The 24910-nt window shown below is 36.5% G+C and overlaps 3 protein-coding genes across 5 annotated transcripts in view; 1 reads left to right on the plus strand and 2 right to left on the minus strand.

Moving 5' to 3' along the window:
- The window catches only part of tbl1xr1a (TBL1X/Y related 1a), a 326002-nt gene extending 320039 nt beyond the window's left edge, over window positions 1-5963 (minus strand). Inside the window, exons 1-2 of one of the 2 annotated variants that reach the window (XM_067432118.1) lie at window positions 5763-5963; window positions 5591-5646 (exon numbers count right to left, since the gene is read on the minus strand). The gene's annotated coding sequence lies outside the window, so the exon portion shown is untranslated. The remainder of the gene's footprint in view (window positions 1-5590; window positions 5647-5762) is intronic. The other variant, XM_067432116.1, reaches the window with a different exon arrangement.
- A 6511-nt stretch (window positions 5964-12474) lies between these two features.
- arpc4l (actin related protein 2/3 complex, subunit 4, like) lies at window positions 12475-18631 on the minus strand. Of its 2 annotated transcripts, none has more exons than XM_067431303.1 (7): window positions 17691-17759; window positions 17375-17422; window positions 16190-16308; window positions 15991-16102; window positions 15815-15910; window positions 14064-14234; window positions 12475-13023 (listed from the first exon to the last, which is right to left on the minus strand). In XM_067431303.1, exons 1-7 carry the CDS (start codon window positions 17742-17744, stop codon window positions 13018-13020), a joined length of 606 nt encoding a protein of 201 aa, XP_067287404.1. In that variant the 5' UTR covers window positions 17745-17759; the 3' UTR covers window positions 12475-13017. The 2 variants fall into 2 exon arrangements, with proteins under 2 accessions (XP_067287404.1, XP_067287405.1); XM_067431304.1 differs by lacking the exon at window positions 17691-17759 and adding an exon at window positions 18587-18631 and having other exon boundaries at window positions 12476-13023.
- tada3l (transcriptional adaptor 3 (NGG1 homolog, yeast)-like) lies at window positions 17946-24907 on the plus strand. The gene is made up of 9 exons (XM_067431302.1): window positions 17946-18118; window positions 18624-18857; window positions 18945-19195; window positions 19999-20104; window positions 20243-20375; window positions 20462-20565; window positions 20685-20785; window positions 23329-23520; window positions 23841-24907. The coding sequence occupies exons 2-9, from the start codon at window positions 18648-18650 to the stop codon at window positions 24031-24033; spliced, it is 1290 nt and encodes a 429-aa protein (XP_067287403.1). The 5' UTR covers window positions 17946-18118; window positions 18624-18647; the 3' UTR covers window positions 24034-24907.
- Window positions 24908-24910: the final 3 nt, after the last annotated feature.

Below are 24910 nucleotides of genomic sequence, written 5' to 3' on the forward strand. Positions count from 1 at the left end.
TCGATGCACCGAAAAAATAATCGCTAGATTAATCGTTTAAAAAATAATTGTTTATCCCAGCCCTAATTGGTAAGAATAAGACGCATTACCTCTCAAACATCATTTATTCTTATTTTTGTAATTTTGTGTTTATTCAAATCTAATTAAACTTCATAATAATCCGAAAAACTTTCTGAATATTGCTTGATCAAGTACTGATGTAAACAGTGTTTATAACGAAGTAAAAAAAAGAACATGACAGTTGAAAATAATAAAAAAATATATATGTATAGAGCCTACAATTCAGCTAACAATATATAATAAGCAACAAGAAAGTAAATCGTAAATGAATAGGAAATAAAGATAAAGAAAATATAGCGCCTTGAAAATCTCGGCAGCTCTTCAAAAATAAAAATGTGTCGCCTGTCAAATGAAGGAAGGCTGAGTTTTCAATACAGATGAAAAGAAAGTATTAATACGTATGTATCTGAACAAATAAAATTAATTTAAAAATCAATTGTAATGAAATTGTATTGTTTTATGTCAAACAATAAAAAATATAATAAAGTCATTTGAATCTAGACTATTTAAAAAAGTTAAATATAGGGAACACAAAAAAAACATTTGGGGTCAGGGGTTGTATGTTTAATGCTGGTACATTAAACATGTCGCTAGAATGAAATTGTCTGATTTCACCTTATTTCGAAAGGATCATGAATAATAATGTTGACCTCTGCTCTGATTGGCTTATTTCAGTAGCTCACATAAGTGCACTTATTGAGCTAACACAACTCTAAACAGCACAAGCGGCTCGTGAGTCGTGACAGAACACAGACTGACTGAATGACACTAAGTAAAAAATCTTAATAGAGATGCTGAAATGCAGCTTACTTGTTTATTGGTGTTTTAACATCACTCGCTCACGAGAGAGAGAGAGCTTGCGTGCGCATGGTTGCCTGATTGCACGTTTAAGTAAAACACTGGAAAGAATACGTGTTCTTTTGACAGAAAAGGTCTGATTTAATTTACAAACACTCGAATGCTCTATTTTTTTGCACCATCAGATTCCAGAATTTTAAATTGCTGTATCAAAGCCTAATATTGTCCTAACAAATAATACATCAATGGAAAGCTTATTTATTCATCTTTCAGATTATGGATAAATCTCAATTTATTTATTTTTGTTTATTATCTGTAAGTGAGCATTAGATAATGGCAAAAGGTAAAAATTTGGTAAATGAGCATGTAGTTAAATTATAAGATATTGCTAAATAAAAAATAAATCTCAAATATCCAATATATCATGCATCCCTAGTCATTATTTCCATTTCTGTTCCAGCAATCAACTTAGGTTTAGAATGCCCTTCACGCCTGTGCTACAGACATGAATGATACCTCAAATCATCTATTTTGTGGAAGATTGTGGTTGGAAGATGTATTAATGCTTTTCAAAGTTATCAGACTTACTATTTGTGCTTGGCTGACCATAAAACCGGCAAGAAAAAAATACCTAATCAATATAATGGCATAAAAGGCCCCTGCATCAGCAGTAGATCGATAGCATTCAGGTATGATGGGTCATCTAATGTAATGTGTGATTTAGAGAAGCCATTCAAACAACAAAGAGAAAATGAGCCTGGTCTTAGTGTTCTAACTGCCCTCTTTCACCTCAGCATACAACAAAAAGGGTCTCTCTTTATCTCTCCACTCTCTAGGAACAGGAAACCCCACTTCCAACTGTTCCCCTGGCAACAGAACATAGTCCTGACCTGACAGACACTTCCTGTGCTTAGGCCAGACAGCTGTGCTGTTTGTTAAAAAGGACATCCATGGGTCTTTTCATGAAGGGCTGAGGACACAAAAGGAGGAAGCAGTAGAAGAAGCAGCTGGTAATTACTAATTGCTATTGCTTATACTTAGGGTTAGGGATCACAAACGTATCCTTAAGGCTACGTTCAGACTAGTGCGTTTTCGTTAATACAGCATTAAATAATTGTCCTTACTGGCATTTCGACTACCTTTCAGAAAAGAACTCCATCCATACTACACGACTGAAAACGCATGTCACATGACCATTTATGCGCACTGGGCATGCCAAACAGTTGCCGATTGCTCTAATAATAGCTTGTGTCTTACGCATGTAGGCAGCAACAGTATTACAAAATGCTGAGTTCAACTGCACGAAGACTGCCTCACACAAAAGTGTGATTATCACTCTATCCCTCTAAGGTTTAGAAATTCTACATAGAATATTTAAACAAAACTGCTTTGGTATCGGACCGGTATCGGTATCAACCGATACTCAGATTTTTTAATATCGGATCAGTTCTGAAAAATGGTATCAGTGCATCTCTAGGTGAAACGCTGCTGTCAATCAACAATCGTAGGAGGGGTGTCTGACCGTGTGACGTCACACGGTCAAACAGCTTGATGTGATACAGGAGAAAACATATAAGGAGATTTAAAAAAAACAATGGACGGATTTATTATCATTATAGGATCCATACAAACAACTCGTAAAAGTGCATGTGCCATTATATGACCTCTTTAAACAACCTCACAAATGAGCTTACAAAGAAAGTGTTTTCAGTGATTACTTGCTATAAAAAAAGAAAAAAGAGAAATCCCTAAAGGAAGTCGAACAAAAAATGTCTATTCCATGTACACACACACACACAAATCATTTCTAATATTAGCTGGAAAGACTCAATAACAGATTATACGACTGCAGTAAAGTGTACACAAGCTTTTTGTAAGTAATATGACTGTGCTACTGTTTCTAGTATTGTGTATCTATCCCAGAGTGCATCACCTCTGTCCTCTGTGGTTGTTTAGCACCCTCTGCTGTCTGAGGTTTGTACTTCAGCTGTAGTATTGAGAACCCATGTATGTGGACACTTAGTTTTCTTTCACCTTCTGGTTGGTTTCAACTACCTATTACAAAAAAAGTATTTTTTTTTAAAAGTTATATGAAGTTTTACATTCATTTTAAACATCAACCTTAAGATTAAAAGTTTAAAAAGGTTTTTAAAAAAAAGTTAAAAAAAAAGTAAAAAACAAAAAAAAACAGAATCAGAAACTGCTGGGGTTTTGTAAGAAAAATATCCATATTTAAAACGATATAAAGTAAAATATCTAGTGTCCACCAAACCGCCTTCTATATTCAACTTAGAATGTGTAATGCCTCTCACAGTACAAGACGCTTACATGATGTCTGACATCATACGTCATGCCAGGTAGATTTTTTCCATTTTTCTTTTTTTTGGGGGCAAAGTAATTAAATACGAATAGTATTTTTCTCTTTTGTAAATATTCGTGGATACCCCTAATTTGGAAAAACATAAATAAATGATTTCCCTATTGTTATTATGCATGCCTTTTAAGCCAGTTTAATTATACTTAATCATCAAAATAATCAAAGAATTACTTAATTAATGGCAGCCTTAGATTAGTTAAAACATTTCCAAAATGCACTTGCAATGTTTTGCTTTTTTTTTTTCATTACTTTCAGTCAATTAATAGACTATAATTATGTTTTATATATATAATTTGTCATTGAAAATGACATGAAATGAAAAAAAAAAAAATTCTCATTTAGTTCTTTGGCAACCCAAAATTGTGAATCTCGTTAACTAAGGGCTCTTTTTTAACGATCTGAGCGCATGGTTTGAAGCGCAGGTGTACTTCTGCTAGTTTAACAATTGGATAAAAAAAGTCAGTGCTCCTGGTGCATGGTCCAAAAGGGTTGTTCCTAGTCTCTTAATGGGTCATGGGTGTGTTTTAGGCGTAACGTGCAATAAAACAAGTAATGAGTCTTATCTCCCATTTAGGGGTGGGCGATATAGCCTAAAAATTATATCACAATATTTCAAGAATATTTGCGATAACGATATTTATGACGATATAGAATATATGGAACAAAGTTTTATTGGTTATTGCAGCTGGTAGGCAGCAGCATTTATTAGTGCAAACAAAATTAACAGCATTGTTTATCGTTTTCCAATCAGATAATGTCATTGATGAGAGAATGTTTAATTCAAAGTGTAAATCTACTTTCATAAGGTACAAGTTACTAGTGTTTTCACTGGAAATCTTAAAATAAAATGAAAAACCTTTATTATATAGCTAAAATACTGTTCTGTATTAATGAGCTGTTTTCATTATTCATTGATATCGCGATATGACACTTTATCATGTAAAGATGTATAGCGGTATTATCGCGGACGATATATGGCACACCCCTACTCCCATTCCCTTTGCTTTGCAGGCCAGTTGCACTTGCACCACGGCTGATTTGGTATTTAGATTTAAGTATTTGCAAGCAGAAAGACTGAATGCTTCACCAGAGAGGAATCCTTTTATTTTATATATTTAAAAATATTTGTGTAGTGCTGCGTCCCTGTGTGTGTAATAAGCAGAGTGTGCATGTGTTGTTCAAATGCCTATACGCACATATTACTAACGTGCCCTTTAAAAAACACAAAAAATACAATGCTATTTACTTTAGTTTACAAAGTGCATTTGCTATTTAAACAACGTGGCACTGAAAGTGAAAATGAAACCTACATCAGGCTGAAACTAGCAACACTTGTGGCGCCAGGTGTCGGGTGTATGATAGGGCCCAATGTGCATCATTGCATGCCTCCTCTTCATTTATTTGTCAAGTTAAGCACATTTCTGGGAACAATTTTGTCCCCAAAATATGGTCGGTACACAAACAAACTTTTAACATTGGGTGGCTCAATAGCAAAAAATCTATGCATGATTTTGGAGCAGATGACCCTGGCAAAGATATCAGCCTTCCCTAAACCACAGCACTCGGATGACATATCCACAGTTGCTGGAAAAGAAAACAATTTATGTAAAGAATAGATGTACGTGACGGCATCTGTTCTGTAGTGAAAGCATGTGCACGAGATGTGGGTGACGTTCAAAAGACTGAGATGGAGTATTGACTTACATACACCAAAGCCCTGCCCAGAGCCATGCATTTAGAAAAACTATCACAATGCGCTACATTACTACAAGCTCGCAGATCAACACATACTGCCAACCACTGAACCACAAATAAACCTTGCACATAATAATACTACATCAGATAACACAAGTAGATGAAAACCTTAAACAAAACTTAAGTTACTCATATGAGCAATCACATTTTATATTATTTATTTAAAAAAATACAATTTTTAAGTTATTAATAAATAAAAGTTAATAAATAAATATAAAATTATGAATTAATTAATTGAATAAAGCATTTATGTATAGGCCTATGCATGCATGCATGAATGTTGAGGTTTCAGTTGAATATAAGTTAGTGAAGTCTTCCTTTTTTTTGGTTTGTGTTCACAGCTATAAATCTACAATGTCTTTAACGTTAACTCACTCAATAGAACAAATACAAGCTGCCCACCAAAACCACCTGCATGTAAAGGCTAGGCCCCCGTTAATCCTCTGTGTGAATTGCTGTGGGGTCAACTGGAATCCCTTTGCACTGATATGAGAGCAGATTTACCCAGCTCTTGACCTTCATAAGTGCAGACATAATATGTGGACAGTTTAATAATAATGCACTGGAATGATATTCAGTATTTGTGCGTGACAGACTCACAAGCATGTGGTATCCTGCTGTGGCTGTCGCTTCGGCAGGATTCTTTCTGTGTGACTCTGTGCCACAGAAGAGGAAAGAAGTGTCAAACAAGTCAAAGCCCTGTCACAACAAACGTAGATATTTGGTGCAAATATTTTGAATAGAAACTATGGATTCCTGTAGAGCTACTCACGTCCGACAACAACTTCCCGCGTTTTCTTCAGCGACGTGCGTCGATTTTATTTTCCCCATTCGGCCAGGAAATGTAAGTGGTAACGTACTCACTGCAGAGTCGAATGACGTCCTGACCTCCTCCTGAAAAAAGTCCGCTGTGCTGTGCCTCATAGAATATGTGCTATCGGATTTATCGTAAATATTTTCCTAGTTAAGAAATTAGATATGAACGCCCTCTCAAGTCAAATTTTAAATGCAACGAGCTCATAATCACGACTTCGAAACACACAGTGGCCAACTCTCGCGAGACAAATAAGCAACCACAGCTTTGAAAACAAGCCCAACATTATTTTACTATTTATTATCATTTAATATTATTTATGATCAATAATATTATTTATGATCAAACAGATTTGAGTTGACAAAAATCATCAAATTAAAATAAAGGACATGCAATATCCTCCAATCGGAAAATGTATAGCCTTTTCTCACAGCAGCTGGAGTAATTAAATTTATCATTTTAATGGCGGTTTGTAATCCAGAAAGCCTCAAATCAATGACAGCATCAGCGACAACTAGAGATTCACCTGTGGCCAAAACCAAAAGAAATTTAAATCTACACGTAACGCTAATAAACACTAGTCACCAATGCTAATGCTGTTAACATTAACAATTTTATATAATTATCAAATTTAACAATAATAATAATTTGCACGGTTTGATATGTTAAATTTTTATCACTGTCTGTGGCGATGTTTTGTTCCCAAAAGTGGCAGACTTACTTGTTCAGATGACATTTTTAGGTGAAACATTCATATTTGGATGTAAAATCTGTGAAGAACAAAATCCATACTGGTGCGTTGAATGAATGACAGCCAGAAACTACTCAAAACATTAGATTCATCTGTGCTGAGTTTGATTTTTGTCCTACAGTTTCTGCACAGCAGGTAATATGAAGTCTATTGTAATTGGGCCACATGCACGGGCTTACCTGGGCTTAAGCCTGGGGGAGGGCCCCGATGATGCCGGAAAATATTGCAACCGGATTTTGTCCCTTTAAAATTACGCTATCGCGTTAAATGCACATGCGGGCTTTGTAAGTCCTGCTCGAGAAATGTCAGTCAAACCCTCTCACTCAATAAACCCTGGAATCATCAGTCACAGTTAGAGCTTAGAGCTCAAGAAAATCAAGCCCGACCCATACCGAGCCCCTTTATATAAATAAAAAAATAAAAGGCTTTGTGATTAAAAAGACTTTATAAAATTGAGAATGATTCAATGACAAATGCATTTTTAACAGTCACTTGTTGCCACCTGGTGGGGTAAAAGGGGTGGGACCATAACTTTTAACGATTAATTAAGCAGGTCCAATGGATGAAGGGCCCCTCAAGAGGTAAAAGCCCAGGGGCCCCTTATAGTCTATTATAGTCTATCTAGAGAACTATTGTGTGACTGGTCATACATTTAAAGTGGGCAGGTTAATGCGGAGAAACGCAGATGATCGGCACCTGCTTTTCTCGTGAAGTATGGAATGTACTGGCCAGAACGAACTTTGTTCTTGTTCTTGCCACCTTGAGAAAACTAACACATTTCTTGCAGAGTATGTTCCAATCTTTAAGAAAATCCACTAGACTAGGTCCACCGGCATCAAGGGTGTATGAGGGCATATGTATATTTTGTGACAAATGTAGCAAGTAATTGAAAGGTCAAACGACAAAAGAGAGCCTGACAAAATGCACAGAGTTGAGAGCTGATGATACAATCAGGAGAGAGCAGCTGTCAGGAAAGGTGACAACAGAACACGGACACGGACATGGATGGATAACTGATGACAAAGGTATGCTTAGTTAGTTGTATGCACAGGTAGGAAAACCTGCAAGGCATTTCTGCCTGACGTATCTCTGACGGTACCTATTGGGCTGGCTGCAGAGTCCTCAGCCAGGAGCCACCCTTAGTTGATGTTTCACTCCTTTAATCCCGGAACATCTCCAGGACGTCTCCCTACCGCTTCCTGCAGCCAGTCTTAGGATCCTTCTTTCCCCAAAACCTTGTCCTTTCTCCAGAGCCAGAAGCCCCCTTGCGCTGCTGTCTCTGCTAGCTCTTTTAATGTCTTTGATAACCTGGCACAGGACCCATTGCATGAAGGAATATATATATATATATATATATATATATATATATATATATATATATATATATATATATATATATATATATATATATATATACAGTATTGTTCAAAATAATAGCAGTACAATGTGACTAACCAGAATAATCAAGGTTTTTCGTATATTTTTTTTATTGCTACGTGGCAAACAAGTTACCAGTAGGTTCAGTAGATTCTCAGAAAACAAATGAGACCCAGCATTCATGATATGCACGCTCTTAAGGCTGTGCAATTGGGCAATTAGTTGAATTAGTTGAAAGGGGTGTGTTCAAAAAAATAGCAGTGTGGCATTCAATCACTGAGGTCATCAATTTTGTGAAGAAACAGGTGTGAATCAGGTGGCCCCTATTTAAGGATGAAGCCAACACTTGTTGAACATGCATTTGAAAGCTGAGGAAAATGGGTCGTTCAAGACATTGTTCAGAAGAACAGCGTACTTTGATTAAAAAGTTGATTAGAGAGGGGAAAACCTATAAAGAGGTGCAAAAAATGATAGGCTGTTCAGCTAAAATGATCTCCAATGCCTTAAAATGGAGAGCAAAACCAGAGAGACGTGGAAGAAAACGGAAGACAACCATCAAAATGGATAGAAGAATAACCAGAATGGCAAAGGCTCAGCCAATGATCACCTCCAGGATGATCAAAGACAGTCTGGAGTTACCTGTAAGTACTGTGACAGTTAGAAGACGTCTGTGTGAAGCTAATCTATTTTCAAGAATCCCCCGCAAAGTCCCTCTGTTAAAAAAAGGCATGTGCAGAAGAGGTTACAATTTGCCAAAGAACACATCAACTGGCCTAAAGAGAAATGGAGGAACATTTTGTGGACTGATGAGAGTAAAATTGTTCTTTTTGGGTCCAAGGGCCACAGGCAGTTTGTGAGACGACCCCCAAACTCTGAATTCAAGCCACAATACACAGTGAAGACAGTGAAGCATGGAGGTGCAAGCATCATGATATGGGCATGTTTCTCCTACTATGGTGTTGGGCCTATTTATCGCATACCAGGGATCATGGATCAGTTTGCATATGTTAAAATACTTGAAGAGGTCATGTTGCCCTATGCTGAAGAGTACATGCCCTTGAAACGGTTGTTTCAACAAGACAATGACCCAAAACACACTAGTAAACGGGCAAAGTCTTGGTTCCAAACCAACAAAATTAATGTTATGGAGTGGCCAGCCCAATCTCCAGACCTTAATCCAATTGAGAACTTGTGGGGTGATATCAAAAATGCTGTTTCTGAAGCAAAACCAAGAAATGTGAATGAATTGTGGAATGTTGTTAAAGAATCATGGAGTGGAATAACAGCTGAGAGGTGCCACAAGTTGGTTGACTCCATGCCACACAGATGTCAAGTAGTTTTAAAAAACTGTGGTCATACAACTAAATATTAGTTTAGTGATTCACAGGATTGCTAAATCCCAGAAGAAAAAAAAATGTTTGTACAAAATAGTTTTGAGTTTGTACAGTCAAAGGTAGACACTGCTATTTTTTTGAACACGCCCCTTTCAACTAATTGCCCAATTGCACAGCCTTAAGAGCGTGCATATCATGAATGCTGGGTCTTGTTTGTTTTCTGACAATCTACTGAACCTACTGGTAACTTGTTTGCCACGTAGCAATAAAAAATATACTAAAAACATTGATTATTCTGGTTAGTCACATTGTACTGCTATTATTTTGAACAATACTGTATATATATATATATATATATATAGCTTGTGCAAGAATATGTAGCATTATATATATATATATATATATATATATATATATATATATATATATATATATATATATATATATAAAATGCTACATATTCTTGCACAAGCTATTTCACACCTCCACCTTTATAACTAACATTTATTTTGAATTGTTTCCTTGATTCATGTTTATTTTATTGCAGAAGGCAATGATAACATAAGCATAAACAAAAAATAAACAATACAATAAAATATTTAAAGGTTGATGCAAATTAAATAAACTTCTTTACATTTTCCAGGTAAAGTATAGATATGCCTAAAAGCAACATTCAAGTAAGAAATGGAATATTCACATAAAAAAATAAAACAGCTTATTTCTTCACTTTTGACGTACTACACTGATTCTTATGTTAGGGTAGTAATGCAGATGTTTACATGATTCACTTAAGACAAAACCAGCTGTTTATGTGAAACTTTTGTGTTTTTGACGCTTTAAAAAAATGCAACAAGACGCTAAAGATTCAGTTTATTTCACACGTTGTGACAGCTGGTTTCTGTGCATGCGCGCTTTAGGCGCTCGTAACACCATTTTAAACCGGGAAGGCGCGCAGCCGCATCTCTCCAGAAGTTCACTGAGGCTCTCTGAATGATCCAATGTTGACCTAAATGACTAATGATGATAAATAGAATCCACCTGTGTGTAATCAAGTCTCCGTATAAATGGACCTGCACTGTGATAGTCTCAGAGGTCCGTTTAAAGCGCAGAGAGCATCATGAAGAACAAGGAGCACACCAGGCAAGTCTGAGATACTGTTGTGGAGAAGTTTAAAGCCGGATTTGGATACAAAAAGATTTCCCAAGCTTTAAACATCCCAAGGAGCACTGTGCAAGTGATAATATTGAAATGGAAGGAGTATCAGACCACTGCAAATCTACCAAGACTTGGCCGTCCCTCTAAACTTTCAGCTCATACAAGGAGAAGACTGATCAGAGATGCAGCCAAGAGGCCCATGATTATTCTGGATGAACTGCAGAGATCTACAGCTGAGGTGGGAGACTCTGTCCATAGGACAACAATCAGTCGTATACTGCACAAATCTGACCTTAATGGAAGAGTGGCAAGAAGAAAGCCATTTCTTAAAGATATCCAGAAAAAGTGTCATTTAAAGTTTGCCAGCCCCATGGGAGACACACCAAACATGTGGAAGAAGGTGCTCTGGTCAGATGAAACCAAAATTGAACTTTTTGGCAACAATGCAAAACGTTATGTTTGGCGTAAAAAAAGCAACACAGCTCATCACCCTGAACACACCATCCCCACTGTCAAACATGGTGGTGGCAGAATTATGGTTTGGGCCTGCTTTTCTTCAGCAGGGACAGGGAAGATGGTTAAAATTGATTGGAAGATGGATGGAGCCAAATAAAGGACCATCTTGGAAGAAAACCTGATGGAGTCTGCAAAAGACCAGAGACTAGGACGGAGATTTGTCTTCCAACAAGACAATGATCCAAAACATAAAGCAAAATCTACAATGGAATGGGTCAAAAATAAACATATCCAGGTGTTAGAATGGCCAAGTCAAAGTCCAGACCTGAATCCAATCTGTGGAAAGAACTGAAAACAGCTGTTCACAAACACTCTCCATCCAACCTCACTGAGCTGGAGCTGTTCTGCAAGGAGGAATGGGCAAAAATTTCAGTCTCTCGATGTGCAAAACTGATAGAGACATACCCCAAGCGACTTACAGCTGTAATCGCAGCAAAAGGTGGCGCTACAAAGTATTAACTTAAGGGGGACGAATAATTTTGCACGCCCAAATTTTCAGTTTTTGATTTGTTAAAAAAGTTTGAAATATCCAATACATTTTGTTCCACTTCATGATTGTGTCCCACTTGTTGATTCTTCACAAAAAATGACAGTTTCATATCATTATGTTTGAAACCTGAAATGTGGCAAAAGGTTGCAAAGTTCAAACAGGGCCGAATACTTTCGCAAGGCACTGTACATTCACATACATACATACCGGTACATACAAACATACACTTCTCTACCTCTCCCCATGAAGAACAGAACAAAGGGCTGGTGTAGTAAATGCACACACACACCTGATAAACAAGCCTTACTAACTCAAGGTTTGCAAGGTGACATCAACCAATCACAATGCATTGCTGTGGCTATTCCCCCGACAAGCCATGAAAAAGTGCGCTTTTGTTCAATAAAAACAGCAAAAAAGTAACAGAAAATGGTGGAGTGACTTAGAATTGCCTTTTCAATTTTTCAATAAACAACAGTGAACTCTGCCAACAACAAAATCAGCAAATCCTTCTCTGCCTAACATGCATTCAATTCAGCAAGCCAGGCTGCTTTGTTTCATATTTCTTCCAAACAATTTTACATCTTACGTGAGATGAATTGTGTTGTTATTGCGTCCTCAGAAGAGCAATTAAAATAATAACAAACCATTATCACAGTCAAATTACAGTGAATTGGCTGGACTGGGTATCCATTGTTAGCAGTCTTTTCAAGTCATGCTCAAATTTATAGATCACAAAAGGACTTCTCTATTGATAACCAAGCATTTGAGGATCAATATCCACTTCTGTACTCAGTCTAGCTTTACGATTCCCATCAAATTTTATGCACAGAATGCATGAGTAACACAATTGATCGAGAAATTGCTCAATACAGGTTTCAGATGGCATTGTATAAGAAAAAACCCTGATAAATAAGAACTAAAAAAAACTGCAGAAAGATTGATTAATAAAAGTGGATTGAAAGCACAACCGAATGCAATTTAGAAATAAATCCAAAGAGGTACAGAAAGCACAATATATTTTTATTGAAATTTTGGTTGTTTTTTTACACCGTTTTTTTTTTTTTTTTTGTATAGTTATCTTATTAGTTTAGCTGTGCCGATTTTTTTCTTATTTGTTTCCCTCATGATCTCTTTAACATTGAATTTAATCTTTTTTTTTCTTTGTAACAAAAATTAAGCACATGAGTACATGTATATAAAAGACAACAGAAGAAAAGAAACAAATACAGTCCAACAACAAGATTCCTGTGCCCATCAATATTAATTACAGGTAATACTTTTAAGGACCTGCCTTGACTGTGTGTTTTCTTATTTTTCTTTCTAACAACAGAAAACAAGAGTTATAAATTCTTGACTAAATGTACAATTGTTAATATCCATGGGCACAAGGAGCACCTTGAACAGAAGGCAAAGGGGACTGCATATAGTGCTGCAGGACTGGCCAGTTGTTCCTGTAGATCTTCTTGCTTGTGGGTGCTAACAAATAAACTCTTTGCTCTGTGGAGATTTTAAAAACCTTGAATGTTTTTGTCCGCAGGAACCAAAGCAACACCAATCTCTGATGGGTATTAGGAATGTAGATAAGCATCCTCAGAACTACAACAGAAAAAAAACAAAAAACATATATATATAAAAACAGTCAAATTAAAAATGAATTTCTATTCTTCTAAACATGCCCGTAAAAAGATATCAGAGATGCACCGAACAACCGGCCAAAGTGAAGCACAAAGCCGCCTCTCAAAAATCTTGTGAATTGAAAGTACCAAAATGAGTGGCATACTGCACTTAAATGGTCAAAACTCAAAAAAGTATGTATAAATTACCATATTGGCAAGTATTCAGTTACACAGTCAGAAACTCTTAGAAAGTCTTAATGTGACAGCAGCCTAATAAGCCTAATGTATATATATATATACAGTATATACAGGGCTCGACATTAACGCTTGTCCGATTTTCTGACAAGTGAATGAGAATTCAATATTGAGTGTTTTGTTTTATTTCAGCAGCGAAAATCGTTCACAGCAGAACCGTAAACCGTTTCACAGCAACAAGTGTTACTGAACAATTCAGCGTTTGAATGAACGACTCAATGATTAAGATGGCCACCTGCTGCCACCTACTACTGGAGGTTTAGTCCGATGTTTAAACATACTTTCCAACATTTCTTATTTTTGTCCAATCAAAACTACAAATCTTGAACCTGAAAACTAAACAAAAAACTGAAAACTGAAAACAAAACTAAACCTGAAGCATAGCCTATATTTAATAAGATTAGGGGAGAAATACCCTTTATAAAAGATAAAAAAATCACAAATTTGAAATTATTAAATAAAATAAAAAAATAAATAAAAAAATAATAAAAAACATCACAAATATTTTTTGTGATGAATAAAATGAATTTTTTTTTTTAATTAATTTTTTTATGTACGTTTATATTCTGTTTTTTTATGAAAATAAAATGTTGAATTTAAAGAAAAGTAGATTTTTGTTTTGTCAATTATAGTTAGTTAAAAAGAAAATTGCAACCTGCAAAAATCGGTATCGGCAGGTCACACTTACTAAAAAAAAACGCATTGGCCAAGAAAATTGCAATCGGTGCATCTCTAAATGATATACATCAAACATCTTAAACATACATTCTTGAGGAATTCCTCTGCGACAATTCGGGCCCGAGCGTTGACTGACAGTTTCATCTCGCTGATCTCCTTGTCGATCTCCTCCATGAAGTGGATGACAAAGTCCACCAGCTTGTGTTTATACATCTGTTCTGTGTGGAAGTTGGTGATGAGGAAGCTGATGTCATAGCCCTGAAAAGCACAAGAGAGGAAATAAGAAAACAACTGTTAAGGCCTGTTTATACCAAGGACGATAACTATAAAGATAACAATAAAATTAAAAAAATACAATACAAAAAATAAACAATAATAAAGAATAGAAGAGTTCACACCAAAGCTATAATGATAGCGATATAGAGACACAATATTGTTGGAAATATTTTCAGAATGACATGATGACCGATAAAAACACTGACAGCCAATCAGAATCTATCCTGCTGTATCCATAAGCTTGAAAGCCACGTTTCTAGCATCTGTAAAACTGCATTCTACCATTTTAAAAATATATATATATACTACGGCACGTGCTTTCAATGCAAAATGCTGAAAAGTTAGTTCATGTGTTCATGAGCTCAAGGCTAGATTATTGTAATGCTCTACTGGGTGGCTGCCCTGCTCGCTTAATACATAAACTTCAGCCTGTCCAAAACGCAGCAGCACAAGTTCTTACTAGAACTAGGAAGTATAATAATATTAGCCCAGTTTTGTCAACACTGCACTGGCACCCTATTAAACATCGCATACATTTTAAAATCTTGCTAATTACTTACAAAGCACTAAATGGTTTACTTGAAAGAGATCTTAACACATTATACTCCTTCACGTCTATTGGGGTCTCAAAACACTGTCAGGTTGATAATACCTAGAATATCAAAATCAACTGCAGCTGATCGATCATTTTCCTACTTAGCACCTAAACTCTGGAACAGGCTTACTAGTATTGTTCGGGAAGCAGACACACACTGTCAGTTTAAATCCAGACAAACTAGACTAATGCATCCCTGAAGTGTCTGCAGAGAGTGTCAAGTAAACTGCACCTATAAATGCAGCATCGACACAACATCCTCATTAAACCCGTCTCCCATATGACGACTCCAATCTTTCGAATATCTATTGACCTAATATGACTTCTGACCTTTAATGCTGACAGAATCATAATCATACACTCTTTGTTTGTCGGCCAGAGGAGAATTGGCACCCCGACTGAGCCTGGTTTCTCCCAAGGTTTTTTTTATCCATTCTGGCCCTGAAGGAGTTTTGGTTCCTTGCCACTGTCGCCTTTGGCTTTTGGCTTGCTCAGTTGGGGACACAAACATTTCAACTATATTACCAATCTGCCCGCTATACTGGGTCACTATATGATAATTTAAATTAGCTGGATAACATCACTGTTTTCTCCAGAGCAGCTGTACAGCCGAATCAAATTCTGTTGCATTATTTTCCTGTTAACACTGTGAAGCTGCTTTGAAACAATTGGCAATCTAAAAAGCGCTATATAAATAAAGGTGACTTGACTTGATTAGTGGATGCTAATAGTTATTTTTATTGTTATTGTCCTTGGTGTGAATGTGCCTTTAGTATCATAGTTTACATTCTTCACATACACAACATTATTTAGATAGAGTTTCAAAAATTATTCCATAATTTACATAAACAGACTGATCTGAAGTTATATCATGCAGCATGTCCCAAATTCCTACATGACTCCACCAAAAAGACTTGTTTAATAAATTATATATTGCTTATTCTCTTGTTTGTACAACAGATCTCACCTCAACAGGTTTCCTTCGCAGGATGAAGAAGTTCTCTGCTCGCATCATCATGAACCTCATAAATTTATGGCACAGGATCTTCTCAATCTCATCGGCCTAAGAAGACCATGATTATCTTTAGAAGATGATGACTAGAAAAATTCACTACATCTGTCTTCAGCAGTTCATCTTTATACCTGTTTGACAGCAATGCTGACTCTCACAGAGTTTATAGACCCCTCGATCAGGACCTTCTCCTTGTCATTGCGGCTTATGACCACCGGCTGCAACAGAAGCTCTTTGCTGCTCCTATATTAAAAGACATTGCACACATTTATCAGTTATACACACACCATATATAGATAATTACGTGGGGTTTATGAGAGATTTACTCACCTAACCTCCACCTCAGGTTTGTTGTGACGCTCCACCACCTGAGAGGAGAAGTTCTCCAGACACAGGGCTGCTTGAAGAGTGGCGCGCACCGCATTCAGGTAGGGTCGCAATGTTGCCGTCTACATTTATAAAAAAATAGAATATTTAATTAAAGTTGACATAAAACAGAAGTTGCGATCATCTTTACTTCCCTATTGCGAGACACATCTCATAGCTTATGCAGAGTTCACACTCCACGATTTTCAAAGTAGTCAGATCACAGTTCTTTTCACACGGCATGACTATCTGGGGTATAATTCAGTTGGATGGATCGGTGACAGGGGGTTTCACACTTCATGACTTTTCAACAGGAAGAACTGCAGACAATTCTGCTATTCTCTCTGATCATGTCTTTGATAATTCACACTGCATGATTGTCACTCACATGAACGAGCACCGATTTTCCTACGATTTCGGACATTTGCCTGCGATTTCACAAAACCTGTCAGCGAGTTAAAATCGGGGCTAAAATCGTGCAGTGTGAACTCAGCATTAGCAAACAAGAAAAAATGTAGGGCAGGACTGCAACTGCTGTGATGTCATGTGATTGACAGGTTGTCCCACCCTCACACCAATAAACACGTTACCACAGAAGAGACGTCGTTGCAAGTGGGAGAGGAAGTTATTTTGATTAAAGATGACTAGTTTACATTAATTAAAAAATATAATAACATGCATTATTATATAAATATGTCCTTAAAAATGGCCCATTTCGGTAATACATATGACCGTGATTGTCGGCTGGTTTGTGCCTGGCCACTCCATTAAGCTCGAATCAGTCATTTTTAGGTCCAGAAGTGTCAATCATCTGTCTGAACATCACTTATTAATAACTAGGCTGTTCTAAATACACTAAACACACTTCCTAGATTAGATCTATTTTATCTGTGCAGTGCAATGTGCATCTCAAAAAGTGCATTTATTGCTTCGATTCTGCCAAAAAAAGAGTCTTTGCCTGCAAAATCATTGACGTTAGCCAGCTAGCATAAAACAAGACAGACTGATCACTCGATCAAATAAACCCACAAAAAACACTGTTGTGATCGCTAGCAATTGTTTTAAGGACATGCTGATTATTGGGTGATTTGACAGCTAGCGGTGTAATAAAAAAATCTTAACAACTTGTTAGAAATGTAAATCTCTTACCATTTTATATGAGGTCTGTGGAGGAAGACGGAAGTCCGCACGCCACGCCTAGAGATCAGAAAACACGCCTCCATTGCGTACTCACACTTCCGTAATATACCAAATAGAAGTGCAATAGTGTAATTATTGTACGCTCATGATTTAAATATACACGAGTGTATAGGGTGTGATTAAATACATTTTCATGCAAATACAATGTATTATGTTTATATGTAAGAAACTATGAAATTGAGCGAAAACGGTAACAACACCAAAACTGCCGTGTAAGTTCCACATCTTTTCTTATATTTACGGCCAAGCCCAGTAGCAATCTTACCTTGATTCGCTTTTTCTTCCTTATATGGCAAATAACGCGACAGGTCAAATACATTAAAATCAAAGACGCATTCGTCTTCAAATATTACTGTGCTGAAACAAACATCTCTTTGTGGGTTTAACAGCACGCGAGTCTCTAAAAAATAAAAATACAAATATTTTTTCCCACTGCTTGGACGCGCTCCAGTCAGGAATGTACCATTCCATGCGTCGTGGACGTTAACTGTCAAATCGGAATATTTATCTGTTATTATATCATTATGTAGCCTATCGTACATAAAAATTGTTCCAGATAAGTAAAATAAAACAGAATTTGATCATATTAAAATACCTGTAATATCCATTATTGTTATTAAAATGTAATCGGCGAACGTTCTCCCACCGTGCAAAATAATGGTTTAGTCAGTAATGGATGCTCCTTTATCTGAGGTAAACAATGATATTTTATGAATAAATGCTTTGTTAGACTTCAGGTTATCCTCCTGTTTTGACTTTTAAAATCTATTGAATTCTAATTATACGCCTTTTTATTGCAGGAATGTGCATATTTATTGATAATATACTGGTTCCCAGAGGGTTGAGCAGCATGCAGCTGAATTAGCATGTAGCCGTTAGCTTACAGTGTCTGGCTTCAGACTGCTCTCATATATTGTGATCAATATTATATAACAGAGTGAGAATGAATACAGGGGTGTAATACATACCAAATTGGCATTGTCACAGATAAACCCTTATGAATAACAATAGCTACAGCAGTCCATATCCAGCATTATCTATCTGTGTAGATGTTTACTAGCAACCATGCCTTTGCCTCCCAAACTAAAACATATACGTTACAGTCTTGTGTTACTGATTAATAGTAATAAATTAATCAAACAAACAAACCCCTTTGGATACCTTGCACAACCCTGATTTTATGTATACCATTTTTTAGATATAGGTTCCTGTTAATGAGAAGATGAGTGAACTGAAGGACTGTCCCCCTCTGAAGTACTATGACTTCAAACCTGTTGACCATGTGAAAGTGTGTCCACGCTACACCGCAGTACTCAGCCGCTCAGAAGATGATGGCATTGGCATTGAAGAGCTTGACACGCTTCAGCTGGAGCTGGAAACTCTCCTGTCCTCTGCGAGCCGACGTCTCAGAGCGCTTGAAGAACAGAGACAGGTAAAAAGTAATGTTTTTTTATTTTATTTGTCTTTCTCCCACCTACTGCCCATGTCTAAAGGTATTTATGTTTTGTCTCTGAAACAGATTCTTACAGACTGGCAGGACAAAAAAGGGGACAAAAGGTTTCTGAAGTTAGGCAAGGATCCAGATCTCGCAGCCTCTTCTCGCCATTCCAAGCCCAAAAAACAGAAGCTTGATGGAAAAGGAAGTCATGGTCCTGGACCTGGGCCAGGTAGACCGAAGTCTAAGAATTTACAGACTAAGGTTCAGGACTTTGAATTTGAAGTGGACCCCCAAGATATACCCCGCAATCCTAAAAATGATGCCCCCAACAGGTTTGTTAATACTGAATGTTTTGTCTGTGATGTGCTTAATGTATATTTATATGAATTTAAACCAGATTTAGGATACAGATCTGATGTTTGCAGACAGAAACCCTTGGTATTAAATTAAATCAAATTTGATTCTCATGTCATGCTTTATCGATTTCAGAGGAGAAATATTAAATTAAAACTATACAGGTAAAGATTGAAATATTAAAAAACGGTATTATTAATAAGCAGATCACTATATATATATATATATATATATAACAAATAAAAGTTATTTTAAAGTATAATAATATTTCACGATATTACTGTTGTACTGTATTTTTGATCAAATAAATTCAGTTTGTGCTAGTTGGATGCCGTCTGGGTTTTTAAGGCCTATTATATATATTGAACAAGTGGTGGGCCGTTGGTGAGAGAGAGAACTCTGATTATTTGTTTAGCTTAGCGAACGTGTTAGTGCATGAGAATAAAAGCAAGACATTACAGACTGAAGGCTGTTATAATTTGACATCATCGTACCTAAGCATTAGAATGAACAAATATTATCATAGTAACATGAGCTGTTTAGAAATAATGAATTATCATGTTTACATTTGTATATCTGCAGTCCTGGTTTCCCAGGAAGCACATGCTTGTTGACAGTCCTTTTTGGTGTGTTCAAGCACAGCTTTTTGGCCAAGACGCAGCATACAAGAGGCGACAACACAGTCATTTTAACGTCAGCTTGGTGTGTCCTTGGTTTTAAAAAAATCTTACCAACTCCAAACCTTTAAATGGTGGTGTATTTTTTTATGCGTTTAAAACAGATTCTGGGCCTCAGTGGAGCCTTACTGTGCAGACATCACAAATGAAGAGATCAGAGTTCTGGAAGAGCTGCTTAAACCCCCTGATGATGAAGCTGAGTACTACAAGGTAAATATCTTTCTTACAATCCACTTCCTGCTCTGCTCTCTTTTCCTTCAGCTGATTCTTTATTCAGAGAAAGGCCTGTTAAATGGATAGTGTGTTGATTGTTCACTTCTGAGCTCTGACTGGGGGTTTTCCTTGCAGATCCCAGCTCTTGGAAAACACTATTCCCAACGCTGGGCTCAAGAGGACCTGTTAGAAGAGCAAAGAGAGGGAGCAAGAGCCAATGACAAGAAGAAAAGCATGATGGGTCCTCTTTCTGAACTAGATGCTAAAGGTAACGTGTCATTAAAGATCTTGATTCCGGTTGCAGCATTGCATTTTTTTAGTTTCTTTTATCCTCTACTATTCTTATTTGTGTAGATGTAGACGCCTTACTGAAGAAATCAGAGTCTCAGCATGAGCCTCCTGACGATGGCTGTCCCTTTGGCCCTCTCACTCAGCGGCTTCTACAAGCACTTGTTGAGGTCAGTGATTCATCATTTGCTAAAATAAGTCATTATATTTTGCAACATTTAGTCAGTTTTGTCACAGCTCAGTTTATATTAGTGGTTTATTTCAGTCACATCCTGTTTCGTGCATGTAGGAAAACATCATATCTCCAATGGAGGATTCCCCTATTCCAGACATTCCAGGAAAGGATGATGGGGCCGGTACGTCGCCTCGTAGCCAGGGTAAAGCCTTCAGGTAAAAAACAAAATTAACATTAAAAACATTAACTTTTAATCTTTACTTTCACTTTTGATGTAATTTAGTGTGTCTTCACTAAATTAAAAAGTTTATTTCTCCAAACATCCTACTGGCCTAAAAAATGTAAACAGTTGTTTTAACATCTCATTAACCCTTCAACCATTCTGTTGTGCTCTGTTGAACTGTATTTAAATACAAGAAAGCATCTTATGCAAACAGAAATGTGTCCAATAAGGGTCAGGTGAACCAGTATAATTATAGGGTCATTAAAAGGAATAGTTCACCCAAAAATGAAAATTAGCCCCAGTGTTTCCCACAGATTTGAAAGCAATGTGTGGTTGTGGGGGTGGGGGTTCTCTATTTTAACCTTAATTACTACACTAATTGTAATATAAGCGGTCTTAATATATATAAATAATATTTTAAGTGGTCATTAATGGACCATAATTATTGCACAAATAGTATTTAGTGCTAAAAAATCTCAGAAGCAAAATATATGTTATATAGCATAATGCATGGAATCCTATGTTGCCAGCTAGCATGTCCCGAGTAAAAGTGATCCAAATAAAAATAAAAATAAATTACTTATTATGGCCTGCGTATTCACAACGAGTACAAATAACTGTGCAGATTAAGACTACGCAATATCCTAGGAAGATATTAACTTGGGACTATATTATGGGGAAGCACAGGTGAAGCATTGCTTCTTGGGCATAGAGATATCACTCAACACGTTGCGATCGCTCAACAGCCAGAGGACGTGAGGATGAGAGCCGTGATATCTCTGTGCCCAAGTAGCAGTGCTTCGTCTGTGCTTCCACATAATATAGTCCCATGTCAATATTTTTAACCATTCTTCTATAAATGCATCTGTGAAGTAGGGCTGTACTAGAATAATCGAATATTCGAATATTCGTTCGGTGAGGTGGCATTCGATTTTCAGTTTTGAGATTCGAATATTCGTTGTTGTTTTTTCAACACGTGACTTCCGTCGCGGACTCATTCTCACTCATGCTTGAAATAATAATAATAAATAAAAAAAAAACACCGCAACATGCTTTCAATAAAAGCATCGCGCATTTTAAAGATTTTAATTAACAAAAAGTCAGAATAAGACAAAATAAATCCCTTATATAGAATAAAACTAATTGTAATAGATATTACATTTTGTGTAATTTTAAAAACAATTCATTTATTCTTATTCAACTGTTTATAAGCATGCTACCGTGTTCTTTATTTATTACAGTTCATTGAAATCACTGTGTGTTACTAATTTAATTTCTGTTTTGGGATTCATTTGTTTTAAAGAAAGGTTCGTTATTAATACCTTATTAAAGTTCTTGCTCTCAACAGACTTTGTGTTTTGTATCACTTGTGCACTGTCCGTTTTCGGAGCATAAACCTGCCCGTGTAATGCGTACCGGAAACTGTTCTATTTAAAAGATTTTTAAATGTTTATTAATATTTAAAGAATGTGTGCCACCTGATCATATTGCACCAAATGCAACACTGCACTCCACTGGGTCTGCCGCAACACATTTACGATGCCGAAGAGTGAAACGTGAAGTCGTGAAAGATGATACAAATGCAAACCGACACTATTATTATATATTTAGCCCCACCCACCGAAGCTTCGAATATTCGATATTGATTGCCACCTAAGCTTCGAAGCTCAAAAAATGGCATTCGAAACAGCCCTACTGTGAAGTCAGGCATTGATATTGAACGAGAAGGCCTGGCTCATAATTCTCCACCCTAATTCATTCTGAGTTAATTGATCTAATTGGTCGGATAATGAAAAGTGGATATGAACGGGATACCAAGATATTAGCTATTGGTTAAGATTATTCAATGTTTCAGAGGTAGAGAAAGCAATTACATTTTTGATGAAAGGTTATAAAAACAACAACATTTATTAAAGGGTTAGTTCACCCAAAAATGAAATTGATGTCATTAATGACCTAATGTCGTTCCACACCTGTAAGACCTCCGTTCATCTTCAGAACACAAGTATAAGATATTTTGTATTTATTCCAAGAGCATATGGAAGTGTATACATCCAGTGTATGCAGTAAAATAAATGTTAGTCCAAAAATAACAAAAATGACGACTTTATCCAGCATTGTCTTCTCTTCCCTGTTTGTTTTCAATCCTCAAATAAGGATTCAAACTAAAAAAAATGTGAATCAGCGTATTTTGTTATTTGTAGACTAAAATGTATTTGCGATGCTTCAAAAGATTCTAATTAACTAACTGATGTCACATATGGACTACTTTGATGATGTTTTTATTACCTTTCTGGACATGGGCAGTATAGTGTGCAAACACTTTCATGAAGGAACAGAAAAGCTCTCGTCGTACTAAATATAAAATCTTAAACAGTGTTCTGAAAACGAGGTCTTACTGGTGTGGAATGACATCAGGGTGAGTCATTAATGACATCAATTACATTTCTGGGTGAACTAACCCTTTAATAATGAGATGAATCATGCACAATTGGTATAACAAAATTATTTTGTATTTTTCATTCTGTACCCCAGTGTGCCTCACACACGCTCACTGGAGGCTCGTATAAGAGAGGAGCTGGTGTCGCAGGGGCTGCTGGACTCTGATGAGAGGCAAGGTGTCGGAGGAGAATCTGAAGACGAGGTGCTGGCTGAGCTGCAGAAAAGACAAGCTGAACTCAAAGCTCTGACTGCCCACAACCGCTCACGCAAGCAGGAGCTGCTCAAGTGAGTCTCACCGAAAGAGCCTCACATCCAGATCGAGACTGCCATCAGCACAAGATGAAGTCTGGCTCATGAAAATAAGCCTGTAATCTTTCAAGGAGTTAGAGGGAGTGACAAGTCAAGATTTTTTTATTTTCCATAGTTTTATTTAGATGACAACTTTGAGAACTGTATTGAAGCAGCCAGCTGTGTATTTTTAGATATAACGAGGATTTTAAGTAGAAATATCTTAGTAGTTTTTTTCTCATATATGCATTGCGAAATACCAGGTTTCATGTGATTATCAGGAAAGTCAGCTTTCTCTTTTCGTCCTGTTCATGCAGGTTGGCACGGGAAGAGATGCGAAAACAGGAGCTTCGACAGCGGGTTCGAGTGGCTGATAATGAGGTCATGGAGGCCTTCCGTCGCATCATGGCAGCCAGGCAAAAGAAACGCACTCCAACAAAAAAAGAGAAAGATCAGGCGTGGAAAGCTTTAAAAGAGAGAGAAAGTATTCTCAAACTCCTAGATGGATAAATGTGACTGGCAGCTATAATGTGGTGTTTTCTCTTTCATGTGTGTTGGCTATGGATGCTTCATTCAAACAACTTAAAGAGAACACGTAAATTAACATTTAATATAATTGTTTATATGTTATGACTACTCTCTATCCAAAATAATACCTGACTTGGCTAGTTGTGATAAATAAGGTGTTTGACACTATGGATTTCAAGTGCCACTGACTTGACATTGTTGATCCCAGAACTATGGCACATTGAGTTTACCATTTATTCTTTTGTCTCTCTGTACAGTTCCAAATGCAACTGCATCAAAGGATGGTTTGATATTGTAAAAGCGACAGTTCTGTCAAAAATGAAAATTCTGATGTAATTTACTCTACATCATGTAGTTCTAAACCTATATGACTTTATTTTGTCTTTGGAACATAAAGCAAGATATTTGGAGAAAATTGTAGGTTACCAAAAATGTAGGTTTTTATAACAATTGACTTTCATTGTATGGACACAAACACTGAGACATTTCTCAAAATATATTAAGTTGTGTTCCACAGAGGAAAGAAAGTCATACAGGTTAGGAATGACACAAGGGTGAGTAAAATTACAGAATTTTCATCTTCGGTCTCTTTAAAGCTGTTGTCATAGTGTTGATAGTATTTTGTTACTACATGGGATAGAGAAAAAAACACGTTATTTTTAGTTTTTATATGAGTAAAAGGAAATAAAGCTTGTATAATGGTATTGTAAGTAGACATATCAGCGTTTGTAAATTCATGCTCATCATTTATTTCAGTTCATGTTGAAAATTGTATGTATCTGAAATTTTATAAACTAATTCTAAACATTGCTGTTGCATGTATGTGTGTCTTTGAAAATAAAAACGAAATGGTTAATAG

Source organism: Pseudorasbora parva, chromosome 22 (genome assembly GCF_024679245.1).
Source record: "Pseudorasbora parva isolate DD20220531a chromosome 22, ASM2467924v1, whole genome shotgun sequence".
Taxonomy (NCBI): Eukaryota; Metazoa; Chordata; class Actinopteri; order Cypriniformes; family Gobionidae; genus Pseudorasbora; species Pseudorasbora parva.